At 59.3% G+C, this 11525-nt stretch overlaps 1 protein-coding gene across 1 annotated transcript; it reads right to left on the bottom strand.

The window, feature by feature from the left end:
* Positions 1-2342: 2342 nt before the first annotated feature.
* On the bottom strand, positions 2343-6890 carry GPR31 (G protein-coupled receptor 31). The gene has a single exon (XM_046004169.1). It carries the CDS (start codon positions 6672-6674, stop codon positions 5733-5735), a length of 942 nt encoding a protein of 313 aa, XP_045860125.1. The 5' UTR covers positions 6675-6890; the 3' UTR covers positions 2343-5732.
* Between the last annotated feature and the right edge of the window lie 4635 nt (positions 6891-11525).

The following is an 11525-nucleotide window of genomic DNA, read 5'->3' as shown; positions in this document are numbered from 1 at the left end:
ATTCCCCTCCCGGGGACATGCTGTCTCCCACAGTCCTCCCAGGGAGGCAGAATGAGCCGGCCAGTTGTGGGAAGGACTTCCAGAAGGCGTGGACAGGGAGCCCTGAGCGGGCAGAGGAGGAAGGGGCTTGGCTGGGGGCCCGGAGGCTGTCCTCCCGTCTGTCGGCCGGAGAGCCGCCAGCATGAGGCTTGCTCCGGGCTGCATGTGACCAGCCCAAAAGGAGGAGCTGGGGTTTCGTCCCGGAGGGTGTTGCTCCCTCAGGCCCCAGTCCCAGAGCGCCTCCCTGTGTGTCCCTTAGCAATCCAGGGGCTTGCCTCCCGCTGGCCTCCAGTTACCAAAGCTCATCGCTCAAAGCGTCTCTGGGTTTCCTCCCCGTCTGCGGATCAGGCTGGCCTCTCGCGAGCCTTCACCCACAGGGGGCACACACAGCTCTGTCAGCGACAAGCAGGTGCACGGGGTCTCTGCGGGGGGCCCAGGACCACAGCGCCCTCCCCTTGCCCAGCGCCGCCTTCTCTCTCTCTACTTTCTCGGCGCGCACCTGCAGGGAATTCCGAGCCGGCCTCAGTGCATCTGGGCCTGCCCGTATGGGGACACCGGGGACGGTGGAGGACCGCAGCTCGCTGGGACCGACGCCAGCTCGCAAGGGACACAAGGGGGTACAGCGGGGCCGCGCTGGTGAATCAGCTGTGGAATGTTCTGGAATCACGAGCCCACCCTGGTGGGCACCGACCCCGCAGTGCTTAGCAAACGCCACGTCTCTCCTCCCAGAGGGCCGGTTAGCAGGTCGCCCCTGGGTAGGAGGAAAATCAAAATATAAGTAAGTGATGAGAGCCCAAGGGGGAGGCATAAGGCCGAGAAGGTCCTGGAACACCCGTCACCCCCGACCAGTGCCGACGCCCAGGCTCCCGTCACCGTCCGGCCCACTGCTGACCTGCCCTCCGGCCGCCCTCCCCACCCCGGGGGGGTGCCAGCTTGCTCAGCTGCGAACAGGGAATCAGGACTTGCCTTGCCGACCCCCCGGGTCTTGCAAACGGAAAGGGGGTATTATTGCGACTCCCGCGGGTGCGTTTACTATTTTGGGCCTCAGGGTGTTACAGAAGCACAGCGGGCTCTTGTCTGCAGTGTAGACCGTCTACACCTTCACACCCCGTGTGAAGGAGGGGAGCTGGAGCCGCCGGGGTCGTGCAGGAGGGGCCGCGACCTCCGGGAGAGGGGCGTCGCTGTGGCCGGGTTTGGAGGGCAGCAGCCGGATGCCGTGGGCGCAGGGGGAGCAGGTGCGGGCCGTCTGCAGGGGTCCGGGGCAAGGGGCGGGTGCTGGGGGCCGCTCGGCAGCGCTGGGGCCCGCGGAAGGGCCTGGGCTCCGTGGGCGCCTCCATCCAGGCGAGGGCCGCTCTGACCGAATTCACAGGGGCGGTCCTGTGGCCGGAGCGTCCGACGCGAAGGCTACGGTGTGAGTCCGGGGCCCCCAGCGAGCCCCGCCCAGGCCTGGCTGTCGTGCGCACCCGGGGCAGGGTTTCCTGTTGTCCCTGAGGCTCAGGGACTCTTCTGGTCAGAGGTACGCGTGCCCCGCACTCCCGAGGCTGCAGCTGCCGCCGCGCCCCAGAAACAGGAGCCGGGGAGGGGCGGCGCCGGGACCCGAGCAGGTGGGACTGTGCAGGGGGAAGCCACGCGCGGGCAGCGGCGGCCAATCCTGTGGGGGTGGCCGCTAGGCACGCACAGGACCCCGCGGGCGCCCTGGCGCCTACGCACTCGGAGGGGTTGCAGGCGGGTCTGGCGGGGACGTGCGCACCCGCGGCCACAGCAGCACCGCGCGGGGCCCGGAGGTGGAAGCAACGCAGGCCGCACCCGCGAGCAGGCGGCCCCGTCCAGGGCAGCAAATCCTGACCCGCTGCGGCCTGGGAGTGCGTGCGCGGGAAGTGAGCCAGCGGCAGACAGAGCTGTGTCCCCGCTCCTGCGGGGGTGCCCTGCGGCCGCCCCAGAGACGGAAAGGAGGGGGCGCAGCGGAGGCGGGGCGGGGCGGGGGTGGGGCTTACGGTTGGATGGGTCGGAGCTCCTGCTGGGGAAGATGGAAAGTTCTAGAGGTGGACTGTGGTGATGGCTGCACCTCAGTGTGAATATCCTTGCTGCCCCTGCACCGCGACAAGACGGCCAAGACGGCAAATCTCACATGAAGCACAACGTACAGACGGGGCCCTGCAAAGCGGGCGGTCTCGGGGAGTCCACGGACACTGGCGGTGCGTTCTGGAAGCCTCTGACAGTCGCTGACCCGGCGCGCAGGGAGATACGCAGTTCATGATCCCGAGCCCTAGATCAATCACGGCCTGACTCAATTAGTGGCGGGGTGACTGTGAGAGTACAGAGGACAAGCTTTCTCCGTCACCATGTTTTCATGTTAGTGTCTTCCTAGAATACGCTTTAAAGATATTTTAAGTTTGCCTCTGGATCCAGAATTCCAAAGTATATTTTAATACAACCTACTAGGTGATGAAGAAAGTTAATTTGTTAACTTTAAATCGGGTCAATTTGTTCATGTGTTTATTATCGATTCCACAACCGTAGTCCGTGTCTGCCGTGTGCCAGGCCCTGTGCCCCGTGCTGGGGACACAAAGATAAGTGGACACTTTCCGGGCTTTGGGGAGGGGACGTGGAGGGGAAGCAGGTGTGAGCACCAGCGCGGGGCCTGCAGGGCGGGGCGGGGCGTGTGTGCGGTGCTGGGGGTGTGGTCAGGGGGCTTTAGGAAGGGTCCCTCTCGGGATGGACCGGAAAGGGTGGGTAGGGGGTCCTAAGACAGAGCTTCAAATGTTCCCGCACCCGGAGGACTTCTGTTTAGCCAAGGAGGGATCGTGGCCTACTGGATTTTAGGGGAAACAATGACATTAAGAGAATTTGAAAACACTGAGTAGGGAAAGAAACCCATCGCTCAGAGTGGAACTCGGGCTGCTGGCCGTCCTTTGCCAGACTACGGTCGAGACCGTGCACCTGCTGCGTTAGAAGAAGCGAATCAAAGGAGAAAAGAAAGTAAAACTTGCTGCTGACAGCAAAGTCGCTGTGGTTCTGGGGCCCGCCGCTGGCTGCTGCCCACACTTTCCTTCTGACTCATTTCCTTACTCAGAGAAAACAGTTTGGAGAAGGACAAGATCCCCCTTCCTCCCCGTATGTCTTCAAAGAAGACAACTTTCTGAGGCTTCTGTGATGGGAGTGACAGGACACGACCCCAGGGAAACGTCCTCAGAGGCGGGGGGACCCCGAACCTGGCGACAGACAGAGACGTTGTCCCCTCTCAGAGATGTGTGGAATCATGCTCAGGGCCGACGGAAGCCTCACAGAAGATCTGGAAAGGACATACCAGAAAGAAAGAATCCTAACAAACCTTTGAGTTAGCAGAATATTGCGACCTCCAGGTCACTGACCGCCTGTCCAGCTTCAGGCCCCGTGTTGGGGGTGCACAGGCAAACCACTGTGTCCCCGAAGGGCACAGTCTGCTCGGGGATTAAAGAAAGTCGAGGGACTAGACCGGTCACCTGAAAACGGCAGCGTCATGCCCGAACGGGGGCCGGACACTCGCCAGGCTCGTGCTCGACGTCTCACACATGACCTTCCCCACTCCGTGCAGCAATCCCACAGGCCGGGGTTGTTACCCCCATTTCACAGACAAGGGGAGTTCAGAGCAGCTTTGTCGCAGGTCTCAAAGCTAGGAGTGGCAGAGCAGGGAGCCGACCCAAGGGCCCCGACCGTGGCCGCCCTCCCAGCGCAGACAGCACTAGCTGCACGTTCCCGGAGTGAACTAAGGGGCTCAAAAACCCGGGGGCGCCGGGACTCCCCAGACCGACCGAGTCAGAGAGTTGGGTTTGCCCAAAGCGTCAGGGTGTTCTGAGAGATCCTGGGTCCCCCACCTGCCGGTGGGCAGGAGCAGAGAGGAGGGCCAGCGCTCTGCTGGGATGAGACCCCCGGTCGCGGGGGGATTGGCAGCGAGGAGTGCAGCCCACGGCTGAGCTTCTGGACAAAGCTGGCTCGCCCGGCAAGGAGCCCGGAGACAGCCCTGCCGGGAAGGTTCTGCAGAGCCTGGTGCTGGGCCAGGAGCCTGTTGAGGCAGCCCGTGTGGGCAGGGCTGCGGCGAGGTCTCCGGGGGGGGCTGTGCGGCCTCACAGCCTGACTCACCCGAGCAGAGGGCACCAGCTCCCAGTGGCCATCCTCGGGGAAATGGTTAAGAAACATCTGGACAGACGACGGGGGATCGAGTAAAGAAAGCCTGTGGGGAGTTGATCATGACGTGGAAAAGGTTTACGTTAAATGCTAGATTTTCAACAAGAAGCGTCAAGTGGGACGGCGCGTGCCCTGAGCCCACGGCAAGAATACGGGCGCGATGTAGATGGAGTCGAGGGCAGAGAATTTTATTCGAAGCTCCTGCATTATTTTCCGGCCGCAGCTGCAGGCAGTGGCCTGAAGTCCACTCACTGGAGGGGACTTGACGCCGGCCAGCAGCAGCCCGGCTCGCTGAGAAGGTTCGCTGCCCTCTGGGGACCGTGCTCAGCAGAGCACAGCAGCGGGGACCCACTCGCCTCCAAACTCTGCTTCCGAGAAGGTGCCTCCTCGGCAGGCGAGTGACCAGAAGGGAAGGTTGCCATTTCTTCTGGCCTCAGGGACCATGTTTCACCCTGGATGTTACCAAGGTCATGGGGCGGCCCGGTGAAGACAGGGTCTGTCCGTGTGGATGAGGCAAGTACAGGTCCCGGAAGGCGACGGGCTGGGCCTCCTCACACACTCAACCTTGTCCCTCCTCTAAGCATCTTGGGGCGTCCCGTCTGGGGCCAGGTTTGAACAGAGAACGAGACAAAGCAGTCAGGAAGGAGACGTTCAAACTGTTGTTACCCTCATGAGCTCCGGTTGTGGGGCATCGTTTAAGAGCATGACGTGAGACAATGCGGCCGCGGCACGAGAGCCGGGGCTGGGCTCAGGTGGGCCCCCGGCCCTGCCTGGCCCCCCGGGACCGGGCGGATCCCCGGGGGCCCCTCTGTGCCAGGTGGGCCCCGCCGTCAGGTGGAAACCCCCGATTCACCGTGCATTTCTCCGCGAGGCATTAACTATGGTGACTTCTCAGAGCCGGGAAGCCGAGCGAGTTTCAAAAGCATTTAGACCTTCAGACCTCAGGAGAGACCGGCAGCAGTTTTGAGAGATCTGGCAGGAAGGTGTTTCTTACGTACCGTCTGTGCAGACGAAGCGAAGTGTTACGAACCGGAAACACTATGTGCCAGGCAGAGCCGAGGGGAGCCGTGAGGTGCACACCCCCGAACGTGGCCTTGAGCCCCGCCTGCCAGTTTCCCGGCTGGGCCATCGCAGGTCTGCGCAGCGGCGGGGGGAGCAGACTCCCGGGAGAGCGAAAGCGGACGACTCACCGAGACCAGACAGAGCGAGGGCAGCGCGGCTCAGCCTCCCTGCTCCCGTGACGGAGCCACGAGAACCCGTCCATGAGAGCGTGGCGGCAGCCTGCTTCCAGGTCAGCGTGGTGGTGGGTGCAAAGGAGCTCTGCTTGCGTCTCTACTCTGTGTCTGATGGGACAGAAGAGCAGAAGGAAGACCCGCAGCCCGGGGGGTCCAAGCTTGGCTGCAGGGGTGCCGATGCGTGGGTCCCGCTCCTTGGGGCGCGGCCTCAGTTTCCTCTCCCCGCAACCCTCAGTGCTGGTTGTCAGATCCCTGCCCTTCCCGGGGCCCCGGGGCCCGGAGGGCTGGCCGGCCTCAGGAGTGGGAGTCTCCGATGTCCGCCGGGGCCTCGGTCTCCCTGCCGCCGCCTCGGAGGGTGTTGAAGACCTTGCGGTAGGAGTGTCTGAAGGCGGGGTTGGAGAAGCAGTACAGCACCGGGTTCAGCACACTCTGCAGGTAGCTCAGGCCGTTGGCCACGTCGGACACGTGCTCCATCGCTCCCAGGACCCCGCAGCCGCCCGCGCCGCGGAAGACGGCCACCAGGACGCGGGCCAGGAAGCTGGGCAGGAAGCACAGTGCGAACAGGACCACGACCACGGTCACCAGCGCCCGGGCCCGCTGCAGCTTGGGCTGTCTGTCCGGCTCTCGCAGGCGCCTCCGGAGGGTCCTGATGACCCCGGCGTTGCAGAACAGGATGAGGCCGAAGGGGAGGATAAACTGCAGGAGGAACAGGGCCTCCTGCCAGAGCAGGCGGAAGGACGCGCCTCCCGGGGGCTCCGGACCGGGGCACGCGGCCTCCGAGACGAGCAGGCTCTGGTGGGTGAGGCCGAGCAGCAGCAGCCACACGAAGCCCGACACCGCCCAGGCCGCCCGCGGGGACAGGAGGTTGACCTTCAGCCGAGGGTGGACCACCCGGAAGTAGCGGTCCAAAGCCACGGCCGTGAGGAAGGCGACGCCCACCCCGCGGCTGAGGACCCGCAGGAAGAGCAGGGTTTGGCACGACGCGTGTCCCCAGGGCCAGGTCTTGCGTCTCAGGTAGAAGGCGGCGTGGAAGGGCTGGCAGAAGGTCAGCAGGAGGTCGGCCGCGACCAGGTTGAGCAGGTAGACGGCGTAGGGCTTCCACACCTTCAGGCGGAAGCAGAAGGTCCACAGCGCCACGGCGTTGCCCGGGAGGCCCAGCGCGCACTCCAGCACGAGCAGCGCGCCCACGGTCACCTCCACGGCCGCGCTGGGCGCCGAGCAGTTGGCGGTGGCCATGGCGATGACGCCGGCCGCGCCGCTGGATCCCGCCTGAGAGCCGCGGGGCGCTGAGAGCCGGGGCTCCAGGGAGGCTCCTTCCCACCAAATGAGAGAAACGCGCTTTTTCCCACCCCAGGGTATCTGTATGAGTTCCGCATTTTCTCAGCAAGAAAAAGTACTGAACCAGCATCAGGGTGAGGTCAAAAGCAAACTAAAATTTGTTTGGGGAAAGAGGATCAGTGGGGAAGGGAAAAAACCCTTGCAGTTTTGTTCTGTTTTGTTTTGCCCTGAAAAGGGGAAATGGTGTTTTGCTTTATTTCATCGGCATTTCGCTGAGCGCCAATGTCCGGGATGTCTGGGCAGCACAGGGACGCGCCTGCGGCTGCTGCCCATGAGCCTAAGCGGCTTCCGCATGCCTGGGCGTCTCGTCCTTACACGGGTAGATCAGGATGGAAACCACAGGCTTCTCTAGCTTGCATATGCCTCGTGGGGAAGCCCCAGAGGAGGGACACTTACTGAGGCTCTCCTGCGTGGGCTCCGTTTCACACATGGGCACCCAGACCTGGTCCCGGGCATCGCAGAAGACGCTCTGGGTGGCCCGGTCTTCTCACTCATGGATGCCCACTTTCCGATTGTCCTTTTCTTTTGTCCAGTTTTATTTTCTGTTGAGGAGGCTTCCCCTCCCTCCTACGAGACCGGATTAGGATCTACACCTGTTGGCCTCCATTGGCCTTGAGAGAAATAAAGTTGATGACTGGCCAAGATGCATAGATTCTGCCAGAAAGTCAAGGTCATGAGATACGAGATGAATTCAGTCATTTCTTCCCATGGTAGACCATGCTTGACCTCGGTTCTGGCCCATTCTTGACCCTGACTCTCCTGGGTCCTGACCCACTGTTGACCCTCACCCACCCGGGTCATGACCCTCTGTTGACCCTCACCCACCTGGGTCCTGACCCACCGATGACCCTCACTCACCTGGGTCCTGAACCACTGGTGAGCCTCATTCACCTGAGTCATGACCCCCTGTTGACCCTCACCCACCTGGGTCCTGACCCACCGATGACCCTCACTCACCTGGGTCCTGAACCACTGGTGAGCCTCATTCACCTGAGTCATGACCCCCTGTTGACCCTCACCCACCTGGGTCTTGACCCACCAGTGACCCTCACTCACCTGGGTCCTGAACCACTGTTCAGCCTCACTTATCTTGGTTCTGTTTAGTGTGGTTTGAGCTCTGGAGTCAAGTATTTTTTCATTCTCCGTCTGGTTTCTACACTTAGCAGCAGTGTGATTTGGGGGAACCAGAGGAGCTCACGTGTTCCGGCGTCTGGAGTGAGAGGCGAAGGTTGACAGCCCCTCGCAGGGTCACGCGTGTCTGAGATTCTGTTACAAATACAGTCCCGCTCGCCGCACCTGGTGTGCCGGGGCCACTTGCAGCTGCCGTTGTTGACCTCCACGTGACGGCAACAAAACTCCTTCCGCTCCCAGCACAGAGCTTCCTTCCGCGCCCGACACCAAGGTGCCCCGACATCTTCCCTCCGGAGACCAGACTTCAGACCTGGAAGCGTCTCAGCAGTAACAGCTACTGGGGTCTGCTGCACGTTCGTGTGGGGTGCGGCCCTCCACGCCCTCGCCCATGCTATCGTGGGCGCAGGCAGCAGCGAAGGGAAGCGGGTCAGCTTTAAGCTCTGTGTTGTGCATGAAGTGGAGGCCCAGGGAGGTTCATTCTTTGCTCAAGGTCACGGTTCAGCAAATGGCAGGAGCAGCATCCTCTCGGCCCCGAGTCCAGCCAGAGCCCGGGGTCCTGACCACGCTGCTACGCGGACCTCCCAGTTAGCCACGGCTCCCTTCTGTGTCATAAGAGGCCCATCTCCAGAGTCCCACCGGGTCATTGATTTACCTGATTTCAGGGGATTTGACCCAGAGTTTTCCTTTCCGGCTGGACCCCGGCCCACATGTTCCCCACATCTGCATCAGGCAGGCTCACCTGTCTCTGTTTCTAAGAAGGTACCTTTGGAGAGTGTCCAAGCATCCAGACTGTGGGAGTGTCCCAATGGCACCACCGTGGCGATGCCTTCTGTGGACAGGGTCTCGCCGGCAGCACCCTCGCTGTGGACAGCTTCGGCCAGCTCCCGGGGACGGTCGCCAAAAGCCATCTGCCTCATCTCTGCGACTGCTGTCGGCACAGGAGGACGCCCAGGAACTGGCCGCTAACTCTTCGGGGACCAAGTGACTCAGATGTGTTCCTCACAACACGTCGAAGACAGACTTTCAGAGCTACCCCGTAACTGCTGACTTCAGCGTAGGCCAAACACCTTCGAAATCATAGATAGCCCACTAGACAACACAAACATTAATAATTACGTATTTCTGTTTTTAAATATGGGAAATAAAAAATAACAGAATTTAAAATTCTGCTTCTTTTTCTGAGTACACGTTTATCTTCCTTATTTTTTTTTAAAAGATTTTATTTATTTATTTGACAGAGATCACAAGCAGGCAGAGAGAAAGAGAAGCAGGCTCCTCCGCCGAGCAGAGAGCCCGATGTGGGGCTCGATCCCAGGACTCTGGAATCATGACCTGAGCCGAAGGCAGAGGCTTTAACCCACTGAGCCACCCAGGCGCCCCTATCTTCCTTATTTCTAAAAGACTGAATTGTTCTTACTTCCTGTCTTTTAAAGGTACACTATCTGCTTCTCCCGTTGGGATCTTGTCTTATTAAATCTTATTATCCCCTGAAACTTTATTTTCAATCACTATTACTATTTCTTCAAGGTTCTTCTCATTAAGGAAGATTCCCTGTCGTCAAAGAAAGTTTGTATGGTGTACGCTTGACTTGCACGCCTGTTCCTAAATTTAAGTGAAAACGGAATCTTCAAACTGTGTTTGTGCTTCAAACCAGCACACATTTAATTCTCCTTCTCCTTTCCAGTTTTTCCTTCATGTCTGAGGACAAGCAGACGGAGGGCTAAGTCAGATCTTCCTGTCAGTCGCTTTGAGGTTAGCCCATGGCGGGGTTTGGAGTGACAGTCCCCACAAGACCACCCCCTCTCAAACACCGACTGTTAAGTCAGGGGTCTCCACCACCACCCCCGGTTTTGATTCCTCTAGAAGGACCTGAGAACTCACTGGACATTGTTTTGTTCAGAGTTTCATTTTATTACAGAAAAAGCCTAGATTGGAATCCCCGGAGGGAGGGAGAAGGTACACGGGACAGAGTCCGGGAGAGTCCAGGAGCTGCCTTTGTCCTGTCGTGGGTTAGGTATGGAGCGACGTTCTCAGAACCCGATCACGCACTGTCAGCTGCGGGAGCTCCCAGTCTTGGTCTCCAAAGGCCTCGTCGAGGTCCATCCCGTCAGGGTGGCCAAGCTTCCATGTGGCCCATCCCAGGCTCCTTCCGTCCTGGAGGGCCGGCTGATGTGTGTGACCCAGAGCCCCACGCCTCGTCACAGTATTACCATCTGGCTGGGCCAGAGCCCCCGGGGAAGCCATCTCTCTATCAAGCATGAGCTTCCAAGGGCTCAGAGAAGACCTCCTGGCTGCTGAGACCAAAGGTCAACACCTCTTTTGGGGCAAAGTTAAATACTTTATTAGACACATTTTTTTAATAAAAAAAATTTTTAGAACATATCAAGCGTTGTTCCTTTTGTGTTGGGGATACAAACACTTACAATGTTCAAAATCCTTCCTAACTTTGAGGACTTACCTTCCAGCAGGAAAGACCAAGGAATGCACACAGATTTGCGAGGAACGCGTGATGAAATTCAGTAGCAGGGACGACTGAAACAGGATGCGGATGGAGTTGTCAGGGATGCGGGAGGCGCCCGTGGCTGGGGGCGCCCGGCCCCGACACACTGACGGCACGTTGTCTCCTCGGCCCGGGCTACCGGCTGTCCTACCAACTCTCCGAAGCTCACCGCGTCCCACTTTCCCAAGCTCACCGTCCCACCGGGTACAGATGGCCGTACCCGACTGCCCATCCCCGCGACCCTGCTTCTCCCCGTCCTAATGAATTCCTGCTTTACCCCGGCGGGACACGACTCCCGGTCTAAGGCTCGGTGACTCTTCACATCTCTTACTTTCACCTCAGACCCTGGCAGGGTGAGCCTTTGGGGAAAGGAGTGACGGTCATTTCCGAGAAAAGTGGTCATGTTTTAGAAAAACGAGCTGGGAGTGTGGCCTCAGAGGGAGGAAGTCATATGACTGTGGCCAAGTCCTGCAACGATCCAGAACACGCGTCTGAATTTAGGGCTTGGGTAAAAGAATTTTGGCAACCTCAGAATATCCCTACAACGTGCGTTGTAGGGATGAACGATGAGTGGAATCCGTGTTTCACGCACATGGCATGGAGCCCCGCCTCGGGCTCCCTGCTTGGCGGAAAGCCTGCTTCTCCCTCTCCCACTCCCCCTGCTTGTGTTCCCTCTCTCGCTGTCTCTGCCTCTGTCAAATAAATAAACAAAATCTTAAAAAAAAAACCATTACAGATATAAGTTATTGTTGTAGAAAAATGTTAATCCTACAAAAAAAGTTGTGAATGATTATACTCAAACTCCCACACAGGTCAAGTGCAGAAAGCTGCTTCCTGGTGGAATGAAAAAAAAAAAAAAAAGCCAAACAAACTAAAACAACAGCAAGAAAACCCACAACAACTTTTCACCATTTTTTGGGCACATGTTAAAATGGAACAGTTTCGAGTTCAGAAGGAGAGAAAGCCCCTGACTCTTGCGAAGTGGACGTGCGAGAGGGAGATGTGGACGAAAGCAGAAGTTGGGGCCGTCTTGGAGGATGGGAGCAGGTTTTCAGGGGTGTCCGCTCACCGCTGCTGGAGAAAGGGTTGGAACATAGCCAGAAACGGCATTTTAAAAT

The sequence above is a fragment of the Meles meles genome, chromosome 5, assembly GCF_922984935.1.
Source record: "Meles meles chromosome 5, mMelMel3.1 paternal haplotype, whole genome shotgun sequence".
Lineage (NCBI taxonomy): Eukaryota > Metazoa > Chordata > Mammalia > Carnivora > Mustelidae > Meles > Meles meles.
Note: the sequence above shows the minus strand (reverse complement) of the source record. Positions and strands in the feature narration are given on the sequence as shown.